At 41.3% G+C, this 26,768-nt stretch overlaps 1 protein-coding gene across 3 annotated transcripts; it reads right to left on the bottom strand.

Annotated features, from left to right (window-relative positions):
- Nucleotides 1-550: 550 nt before the first annotated feature.
- IRS2 (insulin receptor substrate 2) lies at nucleotides 551-26,768 on the bottom strand (the record flags this gene model as incomplete). Of its 3 annotated transcripts, XM_083854487.1 has the most annotated exons (3): nucleotides 19,198-20,272; nucleotides 21,200-21,334; nucleotides 23,273-26,768. In XM_083854487.1, the coding sequence occupies 2 exons, from the start codon at nucleotides 26,766-26,768 to the stop codon at nucleotides 21,213-21,215; spliced, it is 3,618 nt and encodes a 1,205-aa protein (XP_083710613.1). In that variant the 3' UTR covers nucleotides 19,198-20,272; nucleotides 21,200-21,212. The 3 variants fall into 3 exon arrangements, with proteins under 3 accessions (XP_083710614.1, XP_083710613.1, XP_083710612.1); XM_083854488.1 differs by lacking the exons at nucleotides 19,198-20,272; nucleotides 21,200-21,334 and adding an exon at nucleotides 551-626; XM_083854486.1 differs by having other exon boundaries at nucleotides 19,198-21,334.

Consider the following 26,768-nt stretch of genomic DNA (forward strand, 5'->3'; position numbering starts at 1 on the left):
TAGTGATTCAAAACCCAGCAGCAGCAGCATCTGTACAAGCTGCAAGTTCAGTAAGGCTGGCGACCATTCTTGAGAAACTCAGCACAGAGATAAAGGAGTTCCTGTCGTACACCAAGACTGCAAATCCGGCTTTACTTTGAACTGAGGTAGTACTGTCGTAGGCTTGAAATTATGCCAGTAAATACCAGATCTTGCTGCTTCAGCACATGTTACAGAATCCCCTAATGTGCCAGAGAATAAATACAGTTTGTCTTTGAAGAAAAAGAAAATGAAGGCATTGGCCATTAGTTAAAGAGGCCAGCAGAAAAGTTCCTATGATTTAAAGAGCATTTCCAACTTCTGTCGAAACAGCAGCAAAATGATAACATAGATGCCATGGACCGGTAATGAGTTAGGCAGGTTGCCTTCCCTTCCTCCCAGATTTGTTGTACAGTTTAGCCCACAACAGTTACGCAACTGTTAGGACCAATAGTAACAACAATAAAAAGTAAACGTTAAGCAGCTTCAGTTACCAAAAACAAAAACAAAAACAAAAACAAATAAACAAAAAGGTATATGCCGAGCAGCTTCTTTGAATGTTGTACTCTGTTGTTTGAGGTCATGATGAGAAAACTAATTCCTTCAATCTGAAAAGAAAAATGAAAGAAAGTCAATCAAAGCTGCATTTTTTTTTTCATATATATGATACAGACAACACAAAAAATACCATAGAGAGATTATTTAGAATGGGTTTTCAGGTTGGAAAAAAGCAGCTATTCAATAATTGCTTTCATATTTGTATACACTGTAATACTTGTCTTGTAAGGTATTGCAAAGACAATAAAGGGAGTATTCCCCAATCCAGTACCACTCCCTTTTTTCAGAATCTTTCAGCTAAGGCCCTTCACGTCAGCAAACCGCAGGACACGGAATGTGTTGGAAAACCTGACACAAAATCCCCCCCCATTCAAGTTGTGACCATCACAATTTTTTACATCAGTGGAAAGGATAAGGGGTTGGAGAAAACAGGTGTAAGCTTAACTCTCTTTTTTTGCCAGCTGGATATTACAAAAAGCTTTCCATTTCCAGATACTAAAAACAAGCTTGAGAAAAAACAAGTTACCTTGTCTTTAGAGAAGAAGTCTACCAAAAACATAAGCAAAGTATAGAAAGAACCTTCTTTTAATTTAATTATTTGATTTACTAAACAACTATTATTCCAGAAGTAAAAAAAAAATGAGTAGGTATGCAAAAGGAGTCTTCTCCCAATTACTGACTACAAAGCTCTTTTATACAGTCAAGGTGAATTATGCAGTAAAATAGAAACTGATTACAATGAGACCCATTCTATTTTAAAGAATGCAGTTGACTCCTTTAGTATTTTGTTGCTGCAAAGAATTAATGGATAGTATGTGCTATCCCACCAAAGAGACATTATTATTTATTAACTCACAGCATTAAAATTATTTGATAACATGGCCATCAAAAATCAAACTTTAATAGTTACAGCAATTTTCTTTGTTGTATGTTGTCCCCAAGTTTACAAGTTAAATGAAAATTTTAGTTACATGATGTATTACACAAGTTTTTCTAAAAACTGAAGTTATTTGGAGCATTTTGGGAACAAACACTGTTACTTAGCAAAGTCTACAGTTTTGACTGTATTGATAAAAGAAGTCAGTATTCCTATATATTTTAATTCCTTTGAGACCATAAAACCAAAATAAATTAGATACAAAACATGGATGTCAAAGTAAGCCCAGTGGTTATCTGTGCAAGTTTCAATCCACATAAGCCTCTGATAAACCAACACAAAGCCTTTTCCCACAAGTTTACACAAAAACAAAGGTTGATATATCTTGGCATATACGTAAGGCTTGCTAAATTGCTTTGAATCTCTGACAGCTAAGGTTTACTTAAAACTTTAGTCCTGCTGGAGTCAACTGGAGCCACTATATGATCAAATATTAGGCTATCAGTTGGGATTTTATTTCATGCCACATCTTAAGATGAATTAATAGCTTGCCAAGACCACGAGGAAAGTGCCATTGCTGCCACTTTTCTGATCAGAAACTAAGTCAAATCTATCCATTCAATCTTCAGTAAACAAGGTTTCATTGTTTGTTCTGGACAAACAATTGTTTCAAATTTAGAAGTTGAACTGGCTTATGATGCATCTGGGGGGAGCTCCAAATCTGCCAACACCATCCCCAAGGTGAACATGGGACAGGACAGACAGCTCTCAGATGGGAGCAGCAATTCCTCATTTGAGGAAGAAATACTTAACAAACAACTTTGTTCCCATTTTTGTTCAGGGAAGTAATACAGATGCATCATGTAGGCAAACAAGCAAGTGTTCAAAGGTACATGCTAACTCTGTGTTATTGCTTTCTTCCCCCAAATGGAAACCAACATGGCAACTAAATTTACAGTCCCCAAAGTGACGACGAGAGTGAAAGACAAATAACATACTAAAAAATTTAAAAATCCTCATCTTGAGATAGAGAAATTGGTGGAAAATGCAAAGGATACAAAGAGGTATGGTCCCAGAAGCACGCCAGTCTAGGGCAGACACGAGGGAAGATTATTAGCAACTGAGCAGAGCTGATGTTGTCCTTACAGTATAGCACGTACTGTCCAGTCAGAATTAAACTGGTGAAGTGGCAGTGCTTCCAAGGACTTCCATAGTTAGTCTGCATGGCTTTGTAGGTGGATGATAGGACTGTGGGCACTAAGACCTTATGACTTAATAAACACATCATCCAATGAGTCTATAATGATGACCTGTAACTCAGAAAAACACCCCAAACATAGTCGTCAATAACAAAATTATCTCCTCCAACTTCAATAAGCCTTGAATCATGTTTTGATTAAGCTTTGAATCAATAAAGGAAAAATAACTACTGTTACCACTTGACCCATGTAATAGCAATGTCAGCTTCAGAGGAAGCCTACTTTGAAAAAAAATTTTGCAAGTTCCATGCCAAAGTAAAAAGAAAAACTAATTAAAAAAAAACAGTATCATGTTTATTTTTACCTCAGTGATTAGTATCTTTTATTTATTTCAAGCCTCAGGTCAACATTCCACTCACACAGCATGTCACAGCAGTATACACCATCTTTACCCAGGAACACAAAATTCCTACAGGACACAAACATATTCTTTGGTAGCTTCATTCCCCATGGACATGCACTAATCAAAACATAAAGTCCAACACTGTGTCAATATTGAGCTTTCCTCTTAGTTTTGGGCTTTATTAAGAAAAGCATCCATGATCATTGCCGAGTTTTCAAAACTACTTAAGTCATCTGATTCTACCAGTGCTTCCCAGGGAATAAATCAGAGAATAAACACACACACACAAACTGCTACAAAACTACCAAATACTCATAGACTTGCTAAAATATACTGTGAAGAGAATACAATGGTTAGTCAATTAAAGAAGATCTACTCTGCTTATTAATTTTCAAAGTCAGTAAGCAGTAAATACAAATTATTTTTTTAATTTCTAAAAATAATTCTCATCTGCTAACAAGCATGCAGGCAGAAACAGTTATTCATGTGGCTTGTGGCAAAACACGCTGCTGGTTATTCATAATCAGTAAATTTATTCCACAAGTAGCGTTACTGCCAGAGCACATCAGGCATTGGACACAGAACCCCCAGCTCTGCTGCAGGCTTCTGCCCTGACTCCAGGCAAATCACTCAGTGGCTTTATCCCTTTGTTTCTCCCCTCCATGTCGTCTGCCAAATCAATTAAGGCTGTGATTCTGCTAACTAACTTCTCCTGGAAGAGCAATCCTACTGATACAACGAAACTGGAGGTTAACAACACATACGTCTGCAGGTATTAGGCCAGGCCATCAGAAAGCACAACCCAAGGAACTGAATCCCACTCACAATGAGGTGTCTTTGGTATACCAGACACTTGAGAGAAGATGTATGACCCTGGGCAAAGCTGCTGGCCACCAGAAAGGGCCAGTGTACCCTCCATCAGCAGTTACACTGCCCTCCCAGCCCTTGAGCTTTCTCCAGCACCAGGCATTGTGCTGGCTGGGATCTGGACAGGAGATGGGTCCAAGGCACCCACACAGGTTGGAGCCTTGAGCCTTGGCAGCACCGTCCCCACACCCACAGGAGTCTGTCTACAAGCAAGGGGAGCAGAGAGGGGAGTTGAGGGTGGGAAGGAACAGCACAGGCCTGATGGTAATAAACTCCTGCTGACAGTGCACTGACAGTAACCAGAGGTGGTCTGAACCGCAGCCTCCAAGGGCTTCCTTACTGGAGGCATCACAGCATGCACACACATCGTGAGGTCACAAACTTGGCCAAGCATCCAAGGGCAGATGCAGCCTGACTGCTACCCAGGATACTACTGAGGAAGTGTACAGCGGGAACCAAACCCTCACCTGGCTCCAATGCTCATTGAGCAACGCAATGAATACTGTACTTAACATCATAGGTATTCCTGCTAAAGGTAACAGAACAACTCATGTGCTGAGCTATGTCTCTCCACAAGTAATTCCAGGGAACCTACGCTCCACTTAGCAGGACTCTTACCAAACAAAGCTGAGCATGGACACTGTCAGACGAACAGGTTTCAATCAGAGCTTAAACATTCACTTTACCAACACTTTGCAGAAAAACATGAAGTAGTATGCTCTAAAAGCTTACAAAGCTCACAAATAATATCCATCCAAAGTAAAATGTTTCCACATTTGATGAGGAAAACAAGTTAAACCATGAAATGAAAAAGCCACGTTATTTTTATTTTTTAAACAAGTCATGGTTGATCATAATTGGAAACACGCTGCACCAAGTAACTAGGCTCTTTTGATATGTTTTTCCACTAAGAAACAGTACATGATGTTGTTCAGATATGGCTCTTGTTTTTTGAATTAAAAAAAGCAAGCATCTGGTCAATATAGATTCTTCATGACAAATAACAGTAATAAAAAAAATCACTAATATTTTTTAGAGTAGTAAAGTAGGAATTTTGCATCCACAGTAATCTATATTAAAATGAGCTTCACAATACTTTTAATTCTTGGGTCAAATGATTAAAATGCATTTGAACTGCATTAATATACCATGGGGAAAGAATAACTTTTAAAGTGGGAAACAAATTGCTAGATTACCTGGAAAAAGATGTTGTATGTCAGTACCTTCAAACACCTTTTTGGTTTGTATGCCCGAGCATATTGTCAAGAGGTTAAAATGTTCATCTGCTGCCATGGACAAATCCACAGAATTTCTAAGGAGCATCAACTTCTAACCAAAGGTACTAAAAATAAAATTATTTATATTTGATGCCATATATTTACATGATGAATACTTATTTTATCATGTAAATAAGCGATCTTGCACTGGAGTTTAAGCAGTTGAGTCCATAGTAGAAGTACAGATGAGAACGTGGACTATGCTTAGTTGACTCTAGAATTTGGTATAATTTGTATTTCATACAATTTTGTCAAGGTTCTTATAGACTTTGTCGTACTAATAACTAAACATTAAAATGTAAGTATGTGGAAAATAAAAGGATTAAACTTGCAAATATAATTATAATGAATTTATAGTGCTGGTCCAGAAATACATTTTCCACATCAATTATAATAAATATAGGCACTTCTAATTTAAAATTAAGAAACTAGACATGCTCATTTTTTCCAGGATTAATTTAATACAGCTGTGATTATATCTCTTAATTTCAGAGCTACAGCCAATGTATACTATTAAACAAGTTTGTATAGATGGGATTTAATCCCATGCTTAGGGATAAAATAAATTAGACAGAAACCCCTCAACACAGTACTCTCTGAAATTTGTTCAATTATCTTCTCCCTTGTAAGCTGGGTATACAACCATTCAAAAGCATTCCATGAAATTAAACAAAATCAAGCAGCTTTCTCTGAGTAGACAAAATGCTAGAAAATTATGTTTAGTCCTTCTGCCCTTCCACTGGGAGCTCATAAGAAGGACAGAGACACACACGCAGAAACAGATGTGGAAGATACGCAGAAAATTTGCAACTGGAAAGGTTCATCCGTGGCAGCCAAAGAGCCACTTCACAGTACATACACAGCATTTAACCATCATGGAACAAGAAGTCATACTCTTGGTTGATGACCATTATCATACGTGTGAAACTGCCTCCCACCTTACAACCATCACACTATTCCCATATTAGCGCAGATTCAAGACAACACCACGAACGTGGCCTCTGATGGCCTCATTGTGGCTGTTGGCTTGAATTTACAGCTCTGTTCACTACACCAAGGACAGGGCACAGCTTCTCCCAGGTGCAGCCTGACAGCAATGTGGGAACTCATGCACTCCAATGCTTTGAACACAAAATGAAGCTGGAAGTTTCTTAGGAGACAGAATTTTTGCAAAACAACATGCTCACCTTCCAAATGATGAAGAGCAAGGGAGGAAGGGATCAGTGACTAACACACTGAACTACCTACCAATCCCATCTCTGGAGACAACAACTGAATCAGTACATCTGCCCCAAAAGCACATACTAGGCAATATTCAGCTAAATTCTACCAAACTGTGTGTAACTCTGCATTTCTGACCTACTCGCCCTATGAGAAGCCAGCCAATCCAACACCTTGGAGTCAAGGGAAAGAAATTGTGACTTTTAAGCAACAATTTTTCTGCCTTATGTTCTGATCTCAAACTCTGTGAGGTATACGACATGGTATTCATTTTAGGAACAGGGATGATATCCTTGTACACACCTTTACAGTTGCTGGGAAGTTTGCTCAGCTGGGATGTCAAAGGCATATATTCACCTCTTCTAATTTATATCAGTAGTCATTAACAAGACCAACAAGTTTTGACAAGGGAGAAGAGCTCTTGCGAAGCAGAGTTTAGTATTCTTACACAACTGACATGCCATCAAAGTTAGTTGTCCTATTTCCAGCAGGTAACAGTGAGGTGGGAAAAAAAAAATGTACAGTCAGACTTCTGGTTCAGATCCACAAGTGAGAGTTTGACTGTCATTCTAAGTAACAAATAGACAAATAGCAAGAACTGCTTTCTAGCCACTAGGCTGAAAGCACGTGCTTGGAAACAAAACATTAGAGTGTTCTCAAAGAGCTTAAAAGTATACTTTTTCCCTCTGCCCCTTGGGATAAAAAACAATCTTTTCCATTGGTTAAACTGAAGAAATATTCACATTAAAAAGTTTAATATTCATAGAATAGGGATAAGGACTCGTAAGTTGTGGGAAGTCATGTTCAGTCTTCCTTTCCATTGCAGTGGAAATCTAATTATTCCATGAAAACAGCTGCAGTAAGAAGGAATAAGAGCACACAACCAAACCATATATGCTTAAGACATGCTACAAGCTGGTGAGGTGGAAAAGATGATTGAAATCTTTTTTCACCCAAAAAGCTCCTGGACACTGGTCAGTCCCAGGTAAGTGCTCTTGCCTCATAAATACTGTGAAGAGGGGAACAGAAACACCATATATCCAGGCACTTTTTCGAAGACTAATCCCTGCTTCCATCACTGCCAAATGGGCTTAGGCATCTAGTATCAAAAGAGGCTTCAGATTTACAAGAGCATCCTAGAGGAGGACATTTATCTTCCAGAGAGCAGCATGTTTTAAAACACAAGGCTCTCCTCAGCTTTCACAGTCAACCACCCTCCTAGATGACCTTCAGACAGCTTAACAAAGAAACAAACACCCCTGGCATGACATACATTCACTTAGGCATCTCACCTGCCACCTAAACACACTGGACGGTCACATACCAGCTATTAGCTGGCTACTGCAGCTTTTGGACTTTCAGGTTAGGAGATATATCCAGAGAAATGCATCTTCTTGCAGAAGAGACACACAGGGAGACTGAGAGACAAAGAAAGCTGGGAAGGCGTAAGAGGAGCAACCTGGCACGTACAGGAAGGCAATCTTTTCCCTACAGCTTTCTCCTTTTGCCACATCCTCACTTAAAACTCTTGAGCTACCTGAACTAGATAAAAATTTTAAAAGATTCTTTTCCAATTTTATCAATGCTTTCCTAGAAATCGCTTGTGGCCTCACCTTTGTCAACGTGAATCTGTCAGTAACAGAGAAGTGGGGAAAGGATGAAGCTAGGCAAGAAGTTTCATCATGTTCCACGATGAAAACAGATCACCACTCCCTGAAAGCATTTAGTGAAGTGAGCAACACAGCACAAAAGTGCTGCACTGAAGCAGGTTATACTCTCCCCTAATCCAGTTTCCTCTCTCTGACAGTGTGTCAAAAGCAGCTGCATACAAAAATCCAAGATACTGATATTGCAAATGGGGGTACTACCCAAAGTTCTCTTTACTTTCTCATGATCTACCTGTAAGGACAATCCAGCTTGCTAAAGATCATGAGCCAAGCTCTTCTTAACTTCCCTTGTACTGTAGATTAGCAGCCCTTGGCAAAATGTGTACTTCTTGAAAGCCAGAATCACAAATTTAGCACGGTGCCTCATACCTGTCGATTTCAACACCTTGACCTTTTTCAGCCTTATGACTCTACAGAGGCCCACTAAGTCTCCTAGAAAACAGCCACTCTAACACAATCCCCCAGCAGACACTTCCCACTATTCCTTCAAAAAACAGTCCCAGTAATCAAACCAAAATGATGTCTCAAAGAATGATACTTGTGGATTTGTTATTTACAAACTTTCTTCTATTCTCCCTTGCACCAAATACTTTGCTAAGAAATGCTAGAAAAAAAAATTAAAATATTTTTATGTTGCATTTTTGAACAAACAGAGGCATCTGTAACTTCTTACTCTGACTTTCATCTAGAGATGAATTAGCATTTCTTTCTGTAGTTGATATGGATTTTATTGCATACAGAAGTTGGTATTATATTAAGACATGAAAGGAAAATATGTATTTTCACCACATGGACATGATAAATATCATCTACATATCACTCCCAGAGGCTAACTAATATTCAGTTGGAAAGCAGAGGCAAAAAGCTTAGTGACCTGTTTAGGAAAGTAATTTAAGTGGTTAAAGCTTATCTTCTGAGAACACCAGTTTCAAAACTGGACGCTGGTCATAAAATAATTTCTGAAACAGAAAGCATATAATTATGTCCTCTTTCTCACTCGTATTTTACTTTCTTTCTCAAGCAGGAAACACAGATTATACTGAATTAATGCAATTGTTGCTAGCTCCACTGGGTGCACCTTGAATCCTCCCCATCTAATAGTTTACTGCAAAGAAAGAGAAGCAAGCCTAGAATGATTTGCTCTGCAAGAACAAGCAGATGCTAAAGCTTTGCTTTTATTAAAAAAGTAAAGGTGAATGCAAAGCACCAAGTTTACCCATCCTCAGGAAAAAGAATATGTGAGACATGCAATCAGTCTCAGTTTAAAAAATAGCACTTATTTCATTGAGTTTTTCAGCCATGAGACTGAAAATATTACCTCCCTCAACAAAAAAAAAAAAAAAAAAAAAAAAGCCCCAACCTGTTAAAGTATGAAAAATACTATGCTCACAGAGCAGTGTGGTTTCACAGCACTTGTCTCAAAGCTTCAAAGGGATTTCTTTAAAAAGATACAAAAAATTAGTGTCAATTACTTGCAACATTACTTGCTCCAGTGCAAGATGCACTTCTTCCATAATTATTAGAGTTCTCGGTAAATATTGACAGAAACAGAAGTGTACTCTACTGTTTCACCAGTTTTTCACCAGTTTCCTCCTCTCCCAAGTGCTCTTACACAGGTGCCTTTGTTTCATTTTATGGCTCCTCATATTTGTTGCCAGCAAATATATTTATAAGCAAGCAATTACACTTAATTCTCTAAAAATGGCTCACCAGTACCAATACAGCATTTTTTAAAAATACATTTTACTTATAGCAATATGTCTGACCACACAACTATATAACGGACACTCTCATCTTCCTGAATTTGGATTATGTTGCCAGGACTGTTTCTATACAATAAAACACATCTTTGTCACTTAAGATGGAATACTTTAGAGTTTGGCTCTAATCCCATGCTACTTAGCAGAGAATTCCCCTAAATTTCAGGAAGGCTTTCCAGCACAAGACCTGCATGCATTTTTCTCCTGCTACCAACATTCCACCTCTTTAAAGCTGCTTAGGACATCTCAATAGGTGTGATGAACACCCCAGTATATCACATTAAGAAACTATGACTCCTTGTAGGATGCAATGCTGTAGCTGAGACTTTATAAAGCTATGATGCTGTTCTAGAAGAACAGAAACATCGCAGGCACTACCATGAAGAAATGCTTTGCAGAACACCAGTATTTCCCCAAAGGATCTGCATCTTTAGATCCCAAATTTGCTTGCAAGTGCCAAGGCCATGATGCTGTTGTGTAAACTACATACTGTGACTGACCAGGAAATATATTTAAAAGTGTTCAGCCAACAATGCAGAAGCTGCACAGCTAGAGAGAACACAAATCTCTTTTAATTTCACATTTACTGAACAAGTACAATATATCATCAACCAACTAAAGTACAGTCCAGGTCAAGCAGGAATACATAACTATGCCAGCTGATCCACATATAAATATCAGTCTTATTTCAAGTTGTTCTGCTTAAAGTAAGACTCTGCATAGCAAGGTTGAGCTCACAAGCTGCAGATCTCTGGGAGTTAGATGTTTCATTTATGCCAAGCATATAAGCTCCCTCTACGATCCAGGGAGGTGGTTTAGTGCCAATCTTCAACACTGGCTTTGACCAGCCTCTTCAATACTTAAAAGGCACCTGTTTCCTTTTAATGACTACTTACAGAAGACAGATCCTTCTTTGAAGAGGAGTCTTTTGGTAGGCTCCTAAGGCAAAAATGTAGGGAATACACAGTTATTATCAGAGTCCTGCATAATGTGAAAGAGCATTGGCTAGATGAAAAAGAACCACCATGTACCTAGAAATCTTAACCGAGAACATGGACCCTTAGGACACACTGGAGACACTTGAGCTGCAATCTGCAACACAGAAGACATTAAGCAGCTTCACTGATGACACATACATGAAGGTCCATGAAGATTCTCATGTCCTGTGGTTAAGTTATAGCCTCTCCCTTTTAATAAGAGTTGTGTCCATCAGACCAGAACATGATCCCAGCACAGCTGAATTTCACAAAACCTATTAAGAAAACACCGATAAATTGCCTCCTCTGGAATATCCTCCCTCAGTTTACAAATAATCCCGTCTGGGCTAAACAATCCTACCAAAACATTTCTACAGCAAACACAAGCTGCTTGTTTACGAGGATGAAAAAAATCAAGCAACTAAGCAAACTGAAGCACTAATAAAAGATACAGCAATTTTGTGTCTTTCACTTTGATGCCTCAGCCTCTCTAACAATCATCATAAAGAAAAAAGTCAGATTCAATCTGTGTTTGAGACAAGAGACACAGATACATTTTCCTATAGAGCAAGAATAAGTCTTGGACAAAATCATATAACTATATCCGCAAAAGATATATGAAATAAACCCAGCATGAACAGGCTGTAAATGACTGCCATCTCTATATCAAAGCACTTCAAATTACAGTACAAAATAGTCTGTGGACTGTATTAGAGGTCCTTATTTCCAGTAGCTATTTTTAGCTAAAATACCTTGAAAAATGAATTGAAGCAATTAATTATTACTATCCCAGAAAGATATTATGTGGTTACAAATGGCCAAAAATGGGCCTGTGACAATCCACGACAAAGAGGAGAAATGGTTCTGAGCCTCCCTAATAATATCTCATCACTGCTACAAAAAAACCTTGGAAATTTCTATCAAATTAAAAGTTAACACATTCCAGAAACATGAAGTTAAAGAATATTTTCCTCATATACACCAAGAAAAATACACCTACTAGGAATAAACTCCAGTAGCACTCAACTCATTTAAGAAACAGAATTTCAAACTTAAAAGACAGATGGTAAGGTTGTTCACTCCAACCATTACAGTCATAGTCACTGTACACAATATCCTGCACCACTTATTTTCAATGTTTTTCTTAAACTAAATCACAGAATTTACAAAAATTCCTCTTGTTCCTGGATTAATTTACAATTACCAAATATGAGACAACAGGCTTTTATGTATCAAGCACAAACAAGGCTCATTCTTACCCAGAGTAAGAAAATAATGTGTATCTGATGCAAATAATTAGTCAATATATTTTGAGACATACCAAAATGTTTGACTACAGAATCAAAACTAAGATCTTACACACACAGCACAGCTATAATAATAAGATAAAACCACTTCACAGCCCAATAAAACAATGGATTTAGCTGGCAAAAAAATAAAATTAAGATTGCAAAAAATTTAACATACAGATTCAATAAAAGACTTCTTTGTCCACTGTTTTGATGTCTTCAGTAAAACTTAATAGAACTTTGCCAAAAGAGTAGAATGAATTGTCAGTTGCTCAGATAACCCAAAGAAAACAAATTGGAAAATCCCTTGCAAAGACAGGCAAAAAATGAGTGCCTGAAAGAAGGGTTAAGACACCCAACTAAGGACAGGATGCACACACTTCATTCCAGTAGGGGTGGAGAATTTAAAGTTGTCTCCTATACATCATTTTTTTAAAAAACTCACTATTTCCTATGAACGTGTTCTAAAGTCCCAGCACTTTTTTTTTTTTTTATTATTATGAACACTTCATTCTGTTTCTCCCATGCCTTAAGGATACAGCATAAGCTGCACTAAATCAGTACTATTTTTCAGCAAAGTAGAGTAGAACACTTTAGCAAAGTGGAATACCAGCCCAAACCTACTTGACACAAAATATCATGGAAATAAACTCCCAGAATGTGTTTTTAAAACAGTATGGCAGAAATGTCGTCATCCTGTAAAAGTGACAATAGCCAATCTATGAGAACACAGAAAATTGAAAACCTCTACTGAGGAGTCAGAAGAGTAGAAAATATTGCAGCATTTTCTCTTAATATGACAACACAGCATTCACATGGCCAGTACAACAAGTTAAAGCTTGCCATGTTCATGACTGATGAAGCAGACTCAAGACTTAAGGAATAGTTCCAGGCTCAGAAGACTCTCTAAATGACCCCTCACAATGACTCCATCAAACAGCAGCCTGACATCCAACCATCCTACACAGCTCATTTACAGCATGGTCCTGCTCTCTCTGCATTCAGGCACACCAGTTCCATTGTGCTCACTCAAGCTGCAAGATCTAAGCTGTTGTTTCGACTTCCTCACATAGTCGAGTGTACATGTACTAAAATAAACATCCATCAATTTACTTCCTGAGGGCTGAATCTGACTTCTACTAAAAATCAATAATATTTCACTACTACCAAGTTCTATTTTTTCTATTTTTTTAATAATAGATATACTATCTCACATTACCATATCTTACAAACCCATCAGTTTACTGTCCCTTGAGTATTCACACTAACTGGCGGGGAAGGAGTAATATGGGGGAAGAGAGGACCTAAACTAGAAATCACTTACAGTGCTGAAATATATCGGTGCATTTTTATCTGGAAATCATCCTATTGGCTAACATTCAGCATCCAAGTATCATTTATTTATTTATTTATTTAGAGCCCACACAATCGACCATTTATATGAAAATACATAATTCAAGGTTAAAGTTAAAAGCTCATTTTTACTGAATTTTCATTTGACATTTGAAGATTAAAACAGAACCGTATATTGTGTCACCTTTCTGTAGATATCTAAAAGAAAGCAGTATTATCCTAGCACTCATTAGAGCATGTTAAGAGTCTCTCTAGTATTTGTGAGAGTAACTGCTACACTATTGGGATTGTAAAACAGCAAGTACTAACAGCTTTAAGTTTATGGCCAATTCTTTCAAGTATACTGTGCATCAGCATCATATATATATATTTTTTTTTTTCTTAATACTCCTCCTCATAGTTAATTTTCTATAACTGCTGTTAAAATCATGAGCACTAATACTGTAATTTCAACATTCAGATAATTAGGTAACTTTGTACTGTGATACAAGATTGACTCCAAATCCAAAAATAAATGCTTGAAGTTTTATGCTAGATTAAAACTAATTAGTTGTAAATAATTTTAAACTAAATGATTTTTCATAATTCACAAACAATTTTCACGGTAATCACCAAGACAAATCTCCATCATTTCTGTACAGGATTACAATGTTATAATGAGAGTGTAACTTTGCTTTTTGTTATGTTAAAGAGACAGTATTATTATAGTTGTACTTCATTAATTTGGGCAGAACTAATTGCTCAGGAATGAAAGGTGTCGAAGAAGATGCAACTCCACCTTCCTACAAACTTTACCAAATGTTTATGATGTAAAAATGAATGATGTTACAACACAACTGAATACAAGTGACTTCCAGAAGAACTTTACCTCCACCTTCCAGTTCCAAATCTTATTATTCCATCACAAGAAGTCTTTTTGAGGTATAAGTGAAAATTCTGGTTAGACATATCACCTGATTTTGGTTTGCCTTTTAAAGTAAATTAAAAACAACTCACTAGAGCCTTTGAAAAAGTCACTACCAGAGGAACTAGCAGAAAGACTACATAAGAAATTCATCCCATAACTTCTCAATAATTCAAGCATGGGAGAGACCACAATATTTGAAGCAGTTAATTTCACGATGTAAAAGTTTTGCATTAAGTAGAAAAGTGGTGAGGTTTGCATCCATTTGTCAATTCTACTCTAATTCTTTTAAATAATACTAAAATGTAACATTAGCAGTTATTTCAACTAAGTTTTTATAGCCTAAATTATTTCCATCAGTGAAGGCAGACTAAACCAAAAACATTATTGTTTTCTTGTTCTTGAACAACTATTCAACACCACTGCCTTCTACATAAGAGTTAAACCTAACCCGGCCCCAAAAGACTGTTGTATGTCTTGTTCAATCAATATTGTGACTTCTGGTGAAAAATAGCCTAGATTCAAAGCAAAACCAAACCAACCAACAAACTAAAAGAAACAAAAAAAAAAAAAAAAAAAAAAAAAAAAAAAAAAAAAAAAAAACACAAACTGAAAAAAACCACCAACAACCCAACCCAAAATAGAAAAAGTCTTCATAAAGTCTTCATAATTCTGATTCCCTACCTTACCTTGACAATGCCACTCAGTTCAATGAGGCAGATATCATGACTGTCATAAACACTTTTTTAAATAATATACTGCCTCAGAGGACACAATGTAAGAGACAAATCAACCAGCTTAGATCTTATTTCATTGACATGATCTTCCCACTGTTACTGGAATGATTTATTGATTTGTCTGACTGAAGAGAATCAAAGTCCTCTGCCTCGAGTTGCACCTACAGTGGTGTTCTTAGTCTACTTCAAAGTACTTGTGAAACAGATTAGGAAATTGAAACTCAATAGAACAGTGACTTTTATACCTTACATTCACCATCATAGCACATATCAAACAAGTTTTACTGAAGAATAACTGGGAGAAAGCTTGGAAAATTGTCCAAAGTGCTCTACTGTTTCTAAGAAACTTTTCCTGTTTGTGATTATCAGCAAGTTTGCTATTTTGGCATCATACTAGAGCCCCAGTGCCTCCATTTCTGACCCCTACAAACAAAAACAAGCTGCTCAACAATGTCTAATCCGTGCGTCATGTAATCCTGCTTAATACCCTACAAACTCTGGGTAATATTTGGGTAGTTTTTAAATTTAGCAAAGAACATCCTGGCCTAGTTCAAAGATACCCTTGCCTTGGGTAGTGTCCCCTAGAAACATCGCCCACACTGGTTTCAAAGAAGACAAGCAAATGCACACATATGCATAAGAGAAATGAACAAAAAATAAAGTAAGAGACTGTGGTCTAATGTCATAATAAAACACGTAAAATTACAAACCAAATTATTGAAATAGGAATGCCTTATGCAAACACCAAACACACCACTCAAACAATTAAAGGGACATTCTGACTTTCTAACAGCGCTCCTGGCCCCATTTACCAGCGCGAGTGCACCCGGCCCCGCGCTCCCAGCGAGGGCAGACGGTGCCACAGAGGACAGCGGCACAGGCAGCGCCATCACACAACCCTTCCTCCCATCAACACTGAGCTATTAATACACGTCAGCTCTGCCAGAGAAACAGAAAACCCCTTCTTACAGACACAGTCTGCTTTTTGAAGCATCATTATCTTACAAGTGGTTCATACTACAAACACTACCAAAGAGGTCTAAACTAAGTCCCATTGTAATTTTTCAGCATGCTGTCCTGACTGTCCCTACCTAAGATCTCTCAGACCCTAGCTGAAGGACAAACATGTTCCTACTTTGTTTAGGCTGTCAGGCAGACAGTCTCCAATCATGAGCCTCTTGTCAACAGCGATGCTGGGGTAGATTACTAGTGTGTAGTGCTTGTAATGGCAGGTGCATGGCCCTGGGGCTGCCATCTGCCAGGAAGGAAGTGTTCTCCTCTAGAATGCTGAAGAGATTGACAAATAATGTAAACAGAACACTAAATCGTTCCTAATCTATGCAATAAAGCTATTACATTACTCTTCTGCAGCATAGATCATCAGAGGTGGGGGCTTAGGTTTGTGGCTTGGTTGTTTTTTCCTAACTATTTTAGTGATTGATTTACTGAGATAAAAGACAAACTCTGAAATAACTTTTGTTTAACCGAGATGGGCAATTCTAGATTTGAACACAAAAAAAAAAAAAAACAAAAAAAAAAAAAAAAAACAAAAAAAAAAAAACACCCTAGCATCAAAGATGTTTATTTTGGAAAGTATCTCCCCACGGTTCACTTGTACCAAGACTTTCCAGAGTGTATTTGTCCTGCACTGTGAGCAAGAATTTGATTTTCTTAAATTACTATTTTCGATACAGCTATACACAATTTGGGGTCATCACCACTGATTAAAAAAAAGGGAATGTTTTGAAATCTTTTTTTTAAGTAAAAATAGTAACAGAACTCCAAATATTGTCCTTGGTCTTTTAAATTGATTTCTAAAGGGATTTCTTATCATCAGATTGAAAATTTTTCCTAAACAGTCCCAGTTTAGTATGCAATTTGTCACCTGAGCTACCAAGCAATAGCATAACTCCAGGGAAATAAGCAGGCACTTAGCTATTCTTCAGGAAAGTTACTCATTACTGTTTAACTGGCTACACAGAGATTACAAACTACTGCTGTCTTTGAGCTAGCCTCAAATGTTACTAGATGCTTTAGCACTTTAACACATAAAAAAATACTTCTAGGTGACTCTCTGTAAAGATGTAAGCAATCTTTGCATTGATTTTTCTGTGGTTTGCATCAGGCTTGTAATACCCAAGTCTTAAAAGCTTGCGTTTACAAACACAACCCTGCAACTGAGGGATTCATTTTACCTGCGTTAGTGTGGAAACTGCAAATACAGTCTAACCCAGTAATCCTAGCTTCCTCCAAAGCTGACAGAGATGCAGGGGCAAAGGCATGCTACTTTATAACTTGCATTTAAAAGACAATGGAAGCAGTCACCTTTGCGGGTTCTGTTTACTGCTGCTGGCTCTCTAGAGCCCTGGCAGACTGACTAACCCAAGAAACCCACATGCTAGATAGCTAAAGGCATTTGACACAAACACAAGTGTAAAGAAAAAAACCAAAACAACAACAAAACAAACAAACAAGGCTTCCTGTAACAACTCTGCTGCAGGAGAGGCAGCATTTTCAGCAACCAGCAACAAGGGGACTAATGGAGCTGAACTCGGCTTTTCAAAGCTGCCACTCTTGACCCCCTACACATATAGCACTAACTTTAAAAATAACTGCATGCCAGACAACAAAGAAAACATATCTGAACTTTGGAGGTCACTACACCATCTTCTAAAAACTCAAGGGATAACAGGGATTTCCACACGTACACAGATTACTTCCAAGCAAACATTGTAAGAAACTACAAAAACAACTAGAGAGTTGTGAAACTCTCGTAATTACGCATCCTAATTTAACAAACTAGTCAACATATGCAGTTTAAATTGCTATAACATATAGTGTATCACCTTAATGGTAAAACTTCCACAAAATTTGCTATATCCTGATGAACAAAATGGATAGAGATACAAAAAAAAAAAAAAAAAATGGACAACCAGTATAAAAAGTATATTACATTTCAACTAATTCAGAAGAAAAAAGCCACAGATAGAACCATTTTTTAAAGATGTTTATTACTTTAAGAAGAAACATATTAATGGTGTTTTTAGAGAAAAACTTAGAAAATACTTGGATGTATGCTGCCATTTAACTGGCGAATCAGGAGGGAAGTTAGATTACTTACAGTAACTGGCTAAATTTTTCAGTGGATGCTTGCTGTGTTTCAGCTTATAAACTACTTCAGCATTCCAGTGTAATTAACACTATTTAAAAATAAGAATAAATCAAGTGTAAAGAAACCCATGTTAGTCTCTCCTTAAAAAAAAAAAAAAAACAAACAAACAAAAAAAAAAAACATATAAAACATGCCCTGATAATACTCCTTCTGTTCAAACACTCCTTTATTCTTCTTACTTTCAAACGAACGTTAGTCTCAGTAGCTATCTTGAAAGAAATCAAGTAATCAGAAGCAATCATCAACCTAAGCATTTCCTCTGCCTTGAGCTATGACTGTACTGGTTCATTTTAGAATAAACCCACCATTCAATCTGGTCTATAACAATTTATCTTAAATGACTCAAAGTAACCATGACATGCTTTCTATGAGCAGTATGGCTAAATATAATTTAAAGTAGAAAGCAAAAAAAAAAGTTTAATAAATGTCATTTAATTCTATCTGCTTGTAACAAGCTGACACCCATATAATCAACGTAATTTAAAAAATAAAAGCTTCATTTAATCCTAGATAATTTTAGTTTACATTTTTTGTTTCATGAGTGGCACTGCTAGGTTCAGATCTAACCATTTTGGTTTGGTCAACTGCAAGTGCCATCTGAAAGACAGTAAGTGAATTTTGAGATGTTGAAAAGAAAACCTCAAATTTTTAATTCTAAGTGTGAGTTAAAAACCCAAGCTATGTAAGTTATTAAAAGTAGCTCAGTTCTTTTTGCTGTTAGTTTGATGTTCTTACAGAACTTAACAGTTAGAGAGACTACTACAACAGATTTATTCAAAAGACTTTAAAATACGTATAGATGTCTAACATAGCTTATAGTTCTTTCAATGCTTTCAAGAAGTCATTTTTAAATGAGCATTAATTTTGTCAAAGAGATAAATATTCTCATGTTGCTTTGAGAACCAAAACTTTCTGGCAGTTGCTATAGAAAGAAGAGGCTAAGAAAACAACTTGATAATATAATTCATTGTGTAAAGTAATTCCAAAGAAAAAGGAAACAAAGTTTATGTCTTCCACAACCTCAAACACCATTAGAAAGACAGAGGAAGAGATTTTTTTAAGATAGGCTCTTTTATTGTTTAGATGCAACCATAAAGCCCTCACAAAACTAAAAGCTAATTGACAAGGCGAGTGCAAGGAGAGGGTCATAATTATCAAAAATCACCTTATTACGACTTCAAGTAGATGCATTACAGATCATCATGTCTTCAAACAAATCAAGGCAAAAGAAACCGACACAGGAGGGAAAAAACCCTCAAGGTTTTTTGCATTATTACACATAGATCTGTTCAATGTCAGAAAGCTAGACCAACTACTAGAAACATTTACAAGTTAAAATTACAGAGTACTCTGTGAATGGAAAAGAAAACAAAATTAAAGATAACCCACTCTGGTGATTTAAATTAAGGAAAATTCCCCATTATACACCCACTAAATTTAATGGTAATCTTAATTAAGAAGTCCAGGATTACACATAAAGGGTAAAATCTTAACCCCACCCACTGAGACAGAAACAAAACTCCTATGTGACTTCAACTTTGACTTCAGAATTAAGATCCACCATAAAAAGTCACATCATTGTTGAGCGTAAACTGTCATAAATATGCTAGAATAAATAATCCACATTTTATGAGAAAAGTGAGTGTAAACGTCTCCATAAATAATGAAATCTCTACACAATACACGTTTCTAAGCAAAAAAAGGAGTAATAATTTAAGAACAAAGGCTAGTTATTAGCAAGTAACAAGTTTTAACCCACCAATAACAGTACTATTTTATTTACATATCAGATGAAGGCAATTGTTTCTCCAACTCCTAAATATTTGCACATTTTTAGAACACAGTAAAAATAAATAAAGCAGTAATCTCAAGCAACCTTTTAACTCTTCTGTTTTGACAGCAGCTGTGGGTGCACTCCTTGCTCTTGCCATGACAGGATAATACGGACAGAGATTTCCAAAATCAAAGCACTCCCTACAGCAGAGGCGAGTTACTGAAAGCAGCAAAACACACTACATGTGAAAGCCAGCCACCTTTAAAGGATACAAATAATTTCCTTTAAAATATTTATCCACATGAAAATACAACTACTGCTACAGACCTTACAGAAGAACTCAAACTGATTTTGTACATGTATTTTCCACAAATCAAAATGCTTAAAGAACTCAATACATGGTTTTTTACATGTATTTTGCACAAATCAAAATATTAATTTTCTGAGAAGGTAATTACAAGGAGCTTGTTTGTATACTCTGTATCTCAGAGTCTCCTGTTCTAAACATTAAACAGAAGTGGATTCTCTATCATTTTAAAGTTACTAGAAATCACTCTTAAAGTAAAACCTCTCACTTCTCTAAAGTAGTTAAAAACAAAGTTTGAAAAAAGTGCAAACTAAACAAACAATGCTGATTACATAAGCTCTCTTGTGCAATAATTTTTACAGAATTAGATTTTCTCAAATCACTACTGTTAAAATAATTTTGTCTATGCACAAAATACAGTTTTCTTTAAAGACTATGTTTCTCAGTAAATCAGGAAATTCTTAGTAGTCTCCCAAATCACAACGTTTGAAACTCAAATACATTACAAAATTCTGGGTGACCCTTTTAGGCACTGGCAGGAGACTTTCCATAATGGAAACAAACTTTAGTGTGAAATCCTAATGAAAACCAAAAGGGAAACTAGGAAACTCGCAGTTTATTATTTCATTAAACTTACACCAAAGAAGTCCTTTATGATGTATTTCTCCTTCCCCACGGTGTGACTTTCCCAGTTTGGCTGCCACAAGTGCAATTAACCTGATGCCCTGTTTTTGGTACCCAACCCACTGTTGGCTGAGGATGCTGGTGGTGTGAGGTTCTTCCTTACTACCTTGACCTGACTCTGGTTCCATCCATCCATCCATCCCTGCATCCCGTACCTCTGAGTGCACCCTACAGGCTGGCACCCATCTCAGGGAAGCGAGGTGCTGGAGAAGACAGCCCACCTCCTACAGATAGGATCAATCCCAACGAGCCTCCCCGCACCACTCCTCCATGTGATCTGCGTTTAGAAGCTTACGGGAAAGAGGAAAAACAAACACACATGCAGATTAAATATTAAAATAAGGCAAGCCTATAACCGTCCTTGGACAAACACACGCAGCAGCACTGAGCCCTCTCCGCCGTAAGCCGCGTACCACATTAACACGGTTGCGTTCTCTGCATTATCCCTTTGTTTACAGGACGGGAAGGACAGCGGTCGTTTCCCTCTCCTTATCTGACCGCCCGCCGCTCCCATTCCCGTGTGCCGCCTGCTGCGGCCGCGCTCCGCGCCGGGTTTTCCCGGCAACCGGAGCCCGCCCCCCACCCCCCCCAGGGTCAGCAGTTTGGGGAATGCTGTGGAAACAGCTCTTTCCCAACCCCCGGCTTCGCTTGCAATTGGGGTTGTAGGTGGCTCAAGACAAGCTCCTCGTTTCTGCGAAAAATCCAAAAATCCGTTTGCAAAGCTAAGGGGCGTGACGGTCTGCGGGCGCCCGGGACCGCCATCCCCGGGCCGGGCAAGGAGAACGGGGGCTGCAGCATCCGCACCAGGCTCGGGGAGCCCAGGGATCCTGACAGCGACCCCAGCAAAACTAAAACCAAGAGAGAAATAAGGCTTGGCCCTCAACCCCTCCAGTCATTCAGAATAAGCCTTCATCTTTTCAAGCTCTGACATTGAATTCAACAATCCTCTCGTCTTAATTAGGTTCAAAGCTTGCTCTGCAAACGGTGGATCTCTCATCTTTTCCATTCCTGTACTTCCTAACAAAAGAGAAAATATTTTCTTTTTCAAAATCAACTAGCTACTAAGGAAACACAAGGCAAAAAAACCCTGCAAGTGGCTCTTAGAAGCTTTTGCTGCTCACTTGTTATCGATGCCTGTATCAGTCTGTGAATAGAGAAGCAATACCTCTTTTCCTCCAAGCAACCACTACACGGCTTGTCATTTCACCCAGCTATACCCACAAACACATATTACAGCTATCTATGCATAAGGGGTTTGACTACCATGTCTTGCATAAATCCAGGAGCTGAGAGAATCCTTACAAGTGTCTCATTATTGTAACTTTTCCTCCTTGACAGACTGGCTGTGCCCTCCTCAACCAGCCCCCAGTTGTTTACAAATCCTTGCTTCCTGAGAGAAGGTGGAGTACTGTTTTGGGGAAGAAGGAAGGGTATTTGTTCCTTTCCTTTTTCTTCAGCATACCCAGCACCTAATTAAAGCAATAGCTACATACTGAAAATCAGTTTGACACCCAACATTTGCAATCCAAAAGCCATTAACCGGAACATTGTTACACACCAACACAGGCTGGGCCCTCAAGTGAAATACGCCATACAACAGCTCAAGTATATTATGACTTCTGGAAAGAATTACCATTGCTTAAATTCACATTCCATGCTCAGTATGATCTACTGTTAAACTTTTGAAAGAGATAAGGTATTTCAAAACCATGATATTAAATTTATCCTTCTCAATTTGATATTGCAGACTTTCTCAGCTAGAGAGCCAAGGATTGTTTCTGTAATCTGATGTCCTCATTGAAACAACCCTGTTTTTAACTCAGTCATTTTACATTTTTAAATAGTATTTAGAAGTTGCATTAACATAAACGATTTAGGTAATATTTTCCAAATGCATTCCAAAATCTTACTTAAGAAAACTCTGAGTATAGCCCAAACATAGAAACTGTGTCAACAGCTTCTCATGGGGTACCCAGAAGTATAAACACATAATAACAGCACAGTAGTATTGAAACATGAATAAATATTCCAAAATTAAACCATTTTCCTCATACAAAGAGCCACTAAGTTCCTCCAAGACTGCTTATTACAGGACACGTAAAAAAGGATAAAAGTGATTTTTAGGGAAGCAAAGAGGGATAGTGCTCTACGTAACAACACACAACGTTGTGATGGTAAACACAAAGCACAAACACGCACAGCAGGCACTGTCAGATGCAGCTACTCACCTTTCACAGCACTGGCTTCTTTCAGGTTGTGAGACAGAAAGTCTATGCTGGCATAGGTACTCATCTCTACTCCATTGATGCCCCCATTCAGGAGGTGCCTAGCTTTCAACCTGGATTTGTCACAGTTTGCCAGGGAGCCATCCACCACATCAATGGCGATGTAGTTGAGGCCATTCTGGAAGCCAGCCGAGGTCTCCCGGCACATGGGACTGCTACCCTGCTCCTCCTCCAGGCCTTCGCTTTTCCTGAGGGACACGTTCTCCACTGAGGCTGAGTTGTGTCGTTTGGGGTTGTGTGCGAAGGACGGGGACACTGGGGTCACAGTGGTGGTGGAGGAGAAAGTTTCTGAGCTGTGCCTCCTCCGCCCCTGGGGATCTGCCCGGATTACTTTGGCCCCCCGATTCGGGTCTGGGGGAGGGCTGGAGAGGATGAAAGCCTCCACCCCAGAGAGGGTGAGCCTCTTCATGCCAGATGTGGGGCTGGTGACCCGGGCACTTTCTGGTTTCTGAACGATGGGTTGAGGTGGGGTAGTGGCCATGCCAAAGGTCATTTCAGTGTAATCACCATCCGATGGGCTGGATGAACAAGCCACCCCCACAGCCTCCTTCAGGTAGCGCCCACTGGGCTGGCTGGTGCTGGAGGAAGAACCTGGAGAGAGAGCTTCCAAAGAGCCCACTGAGACCGTGCCTGACTGGGAGGGTGACTGTGACCCGAAGTCAATGTTCATGTAGTCAGAAAGAGGGGAGCGCCTCTGCCCCGTGCCCGAGCCCAGGGAGGAGGCTGGGCTGTCAGCAGGCAGCGAGGGCGGAGAATAGACAGCAGCATCCCCAAAGTCAATGTTGATGTATTCACCGGGGCTCTTGGGCTCAGGCGGCAGAGGGTGCTCATTCATGCTGGGCAGCATCGTCCGCAAGGTGTCCAAAGAGAGGCGGCTGGGCCGGGCCACCCGCTGGCACCGCTGGCTGAGGAAGCTCTCGGTCCGGCTGTGCCGCAGGGGCGAAGGCACCGTGTGGCTGGAGGGAGCGAAGGTGCCTGCAGGGGACTGGCTCGCTCCACACACTGCCTCCTCCGGGATCATCCTCCCCGGGGAGTTCATGAAGACATACTGGTCGCTGTCCTTTGCCAAGCCCTGGCTCTTGTAGGAGCGGGGTAAGGAGCTGTACGAATAGCAGCTGGGCTTTGGGGGCTCACTGGACCCGTGCCCCGAAGGGGCAAAAAAGAAGTCTGGGGGAGTGAGGGAGGGAGCTTGGGGCCCATTCTGGGGTTCCCGAGGGGACATATTAATATAGTCGCCGTTATTCAGCCTTCCATCTGAGCTCTCCACGGACAACTTGGAGCCGCACCACATCCGCATGTACCCGCTATCGTCAGGGGAGCTCTCCCCAGGAGAGCTGGTCTTGTAGCTGCTCCCGTTCCCCGGGGACCCGCTACCCACCCCTGCCCGGGGCTGCAGGATCTGCTTGGGGGCAGACACGCTTGTGGGGCTCATGGGCATGTAATCATCGCTGCCCCGGCTTCCCTGTCCTAAGGCTGCGGCCACACCGGGGGTCATGGGCATGTAGCCGTCATCATCTCCCCCTCCTCCCCCCACTGCCGGCGGGCCCAGATTGGTGCTGCTGCTGCCGGAGCTGCGGTGAGAACCGATCTCGATGTCCCCGTAGTCCTCGGGGTAGGGGGTGTAGGTCACTTTGGGGGAAGCCCCGACTTGGCAGGAAGGGAAGAGGCGGCCAGCGCTGCCGGCGAAGGTGGCGCGCATCAGCGTGTACTCGTCGAGCGAGGCGGAGGAAACCTGCGGCGCGGCGGGTCGCTGCCGGCACGGCGTGGTCAGGGAGTAGGTCCGCTTCCGATGGCACCTGTCGCTGGCAGCATCGGGGCAGGGCCGGTAGCAGAGGCGGCCGCTCGGGGGCCGCTCCATCGCCATGTAGCCGTAGAGGTCGGTGCCGCCCCCCGGGTCCCGCACTGGGGGGGTCTCGGCCACCGACTCGGGGGTGTTGCTGCGGTTGCTGGCAGTGGAGGAGGAGGAGAAGGGCCGGAGGTCGCCGCCCGGGCTGGAGCCGTACTCGTCGAAGGACATAAAGCCGGCGTCGCTGGGGGAGCCGGACACGGAGGCGCTGCCGCTGGACGGGCGCTGCGGGTGATGCGGGTGGGCAGACTCGGAGCCGAGGCCGCTGCTGGAGGAGAGGCTGATGGGGCTGGTGGCGGAGGGGGGCGAGTGGGAGGCGGGCATGGACATGGAACGGCTGCTCTGCAGCCCGCCGCCGCCGGCCAGCACCGGGAGCAGCTTCCCCGCCTGCCGCCCCCCGCCGCCACTGAGCGTGTGCGAGCGGCTCAGGGGGGTCCGCACGGGGCCCGGGCTCATGGGGCTGCCGGCCGCAGAGCCCACCCGGCAGCCGTCGCCCTCGCTGGCTGTTCTCACCCGGCACGGCGTGCCCTTGCTGCCGGCGCCGGCGGCGAGGCTGTCGGTGCGGGAACGGCGGAGGAGGCCGGTCTGGCTGGGCGGCAGGTTGACCAGGTGGTGGTGCCGGCGACCGGGCACGGTGATGGGGTGGGTGGCGGAGACGCCGCTGCCTCCGGGCCCGCCGGCCCCCCCGGAGGAAGAGGAGGAGGAGGACTGGCTTTTGCTGCGGGGCCGGAACTCGGACAGCTCCTTCAGCGCCTTCATGGCCTCCAGGATGGTCTCGTGGATGTTCTGGGCCACCACCGAGTCGTCCGCTTGCATCCAGAGCTCGCCGGGGCCGGTGGCGGCCGAGCGCCCCACCTCGATGAAGAAGAAGCTGTCGGAGTGGCCGCAGCGGCGGATGTTCATCAGCTGCAGCGTGACCGAGGGCAGCTCACAATTGAGGCGCACGAACCCAATGGTGCGGGCCGAGAGGCAGAGCCGGTGGACGCCGGTGAGGTTTTTACTCTGCCCCAAGCCCTTGGGCTTCAGCGTCACCTGCCAGACCTCTCGGTAGGCAGCGGTGGCCGGCGCGATCAGCCCGTAGTTCAGGTCCTCGCCGGCGGCCAGGGAGGCGGCGGCGCCGCAGGAGGCGGAGAAGGGGGAGGCGAGGTGGCGGTAGGGAGACCCCTGGCAGGCCGCCTTGCCCTCGTTGAGCAGGTCGGTGAGAGCCCTGTACCAGCCCTCCTGCTCCTGCTCGTTCTCGGCCGCCACAGCGAAGTACTCGTCCTTGGTGTAGAGGGCGATGAGGTACTTGTGCTTGGCGTCCGCCCGCTTGTTGATGTTGAGGCAGGAGTCCAGGGCGATCACCCGCTTGGGCGCCCCGGACTTGTTCCTCCATTTCTTCTCGCTCTCGTAGTACTCCAGCCGGGCGCCCCCCGCCTCCTCCCCGCCGCCGCCCGGGCCGCGCAGCACGAAGAAGCGCTTGTGGCCGTGCTTCTGCTTGCGCAGGTACCCGCACTTCCTGACGCCCTGGTTGTTGTTGTTGTTGTTGTTGAGGTTGGGGCCGGGCGGGGAGCTGAGGGGGGGCAGCAGCCCCAGCACAGCGGGGCTCGCCAT

Source organism: Zosterops lateralis (genome assembly GCF_965231275.1).
Source record: "Zosterops lateralis genome assembly, chromosome: 2".
Lineage (NCBI taxonomy): Eukaryota > Metazoa > Chordata > Aves > Passeriformes > Zosteropidae > Zosterops > Zosterops lateralis.